The sequence below is a fragment of the Orycteropus afer genome, unplaced genomic scaffold (assembly GCF_000298275.1).
Source record: "Orycteropus afer afer isolate SDZICR_OR568_19922 unplaced genomic scaffold, OryAfe1.0 scaffold00155, whole genome shotgun sequence".
Classification (NCBI taxonomy): Eukaryota; Metazoa; Chordata; class Mammalia; order Tubulidentata; family Orycteropodidae; genus Orycteropus; species Orycteropus afer.
The window spans coordinates 6943383-6944672 of NW_006921742.1; the positions used below are offsets into that span (position 1 = coordinate 6943383).

General features: G+C 39.3%; 1 protein-coding gene across 1 annotated transcript in view; it reads left to right on the plus strand.

Moving 5' to 3' along the window:
- The window catches only part of MAP7 (microtubule associated protein 7), a 205856-nt gene extending 205286 nt beyond the window's left edge, over window positions 1-570 (plus strand). The window contains exon 18 of the mRNA XM_007946315.2: window positions 195-570. Within this exon, the coding sequence (XP_007944506.2) occupies window positions 195-570 (376 nt within the window). The remainder of the gene's footprint in view (window positions 1-194) is intronic.
- The last annotated feature ends 720 nt before the right edge of the window (window positions 571-1290 follow it).

Below are 1290 nucleotides of genomic sequence, written 5' to 3' on the forward strand. Positions count from 1 at the left end.
TTTTTTTTCAAAATAAGAATTTAAAATACAAATATGCTAGAATTCACCATTTTTGTTAGTAATGATATGACAATCAGTCTGACATTTGGATTGTAAAGCTATAGATAATTACTTACAAAATTTTTGATTGTCCTAAATGTGTTTTCAAAGTTTAATATTAGCTCATTTTAATTTTTATGTTTAAACTTCCCCAGTACTCCCAACGTGGAAAACCAACCAAATGAAAATGGAATATCTGTACAGAATGAAAATTTTGAAGAAATTATAAACTTACCCATTGGATCTAAACCATCCAGATTAGATGTCACCAACAGTGAGAGCCCAGAAATCCCTTTGAATCCAATTTTGGCCTTTGATGATGAAGGAAAACTTGGGCCTCTGCCTCAGGTAGATGGTGTTCAGACACAACAGACAGCAGGTAAGCTTGACTCAGACTCCATTCTGTTATCATCAGAAATAATGTACATCCAAGAGGGAATGAACTGCTACCTTCTACATTGTATCTGTGTCCCACTTTATCCTGTTAAGGAATCTAAGGTACCTAATAAGTCCATCCTAAAAAAAAAATAGTATGTGGATCACAGAAATTGAATTTCAAGGTGGATTGGGCAATTTCAGGGTCCCCTCCTGTAATCCCACTCAGTGCAGAAATACACTCAGCAGCACCTGCTGGGTGTTCCTCAGCCTGGTCTCACATAACAGCTCTCCCATTACCCAACAGCACTCACTGCCAGAAGGTGCTTCATAGTGAGACAAGACTGTCTCAGGATCCCTGGGTGGCGCACACAGTTTGCACTCGCCTGGTAACAAACAGGTGGGCAGTTTGAACCCACTCAGCAGCGTGGAGGAAGAAATAAATAGGCAGTCAAGGAAACCCTATGGAGCACTTCTATTTTGTTAACACATGGGGTTTCCTATGTCACAAATCAGTAACAGGCACAAAATCAGCAACAGAACCAAGGCTGCCTCCCATCACTTATGACCAGGTGTCTATTCCACCTACTGCAGAAAAAGGTTTGCCTTTCTCAGCTCTTCAGATATTTGAAGACTGGCATCATGCTCTGCCACCATTTTTTTCTTGTTTGGGTTTAACAACTTGGATGATATATTCTTATCCTTTTTAAAGATGATGTAATGTGAATGGATAGTTATGATTTAGATCATAGAATCAGTTCTCCAAAGTAGAATCATACTTAGACCTGCAGTCTTCCATACTTTATTAATGGTCAAACAAAAGCAAACTCACTGGTGCTGAGCTGGATCTGAGTCATAGCTACCTGTCCTTGGGTT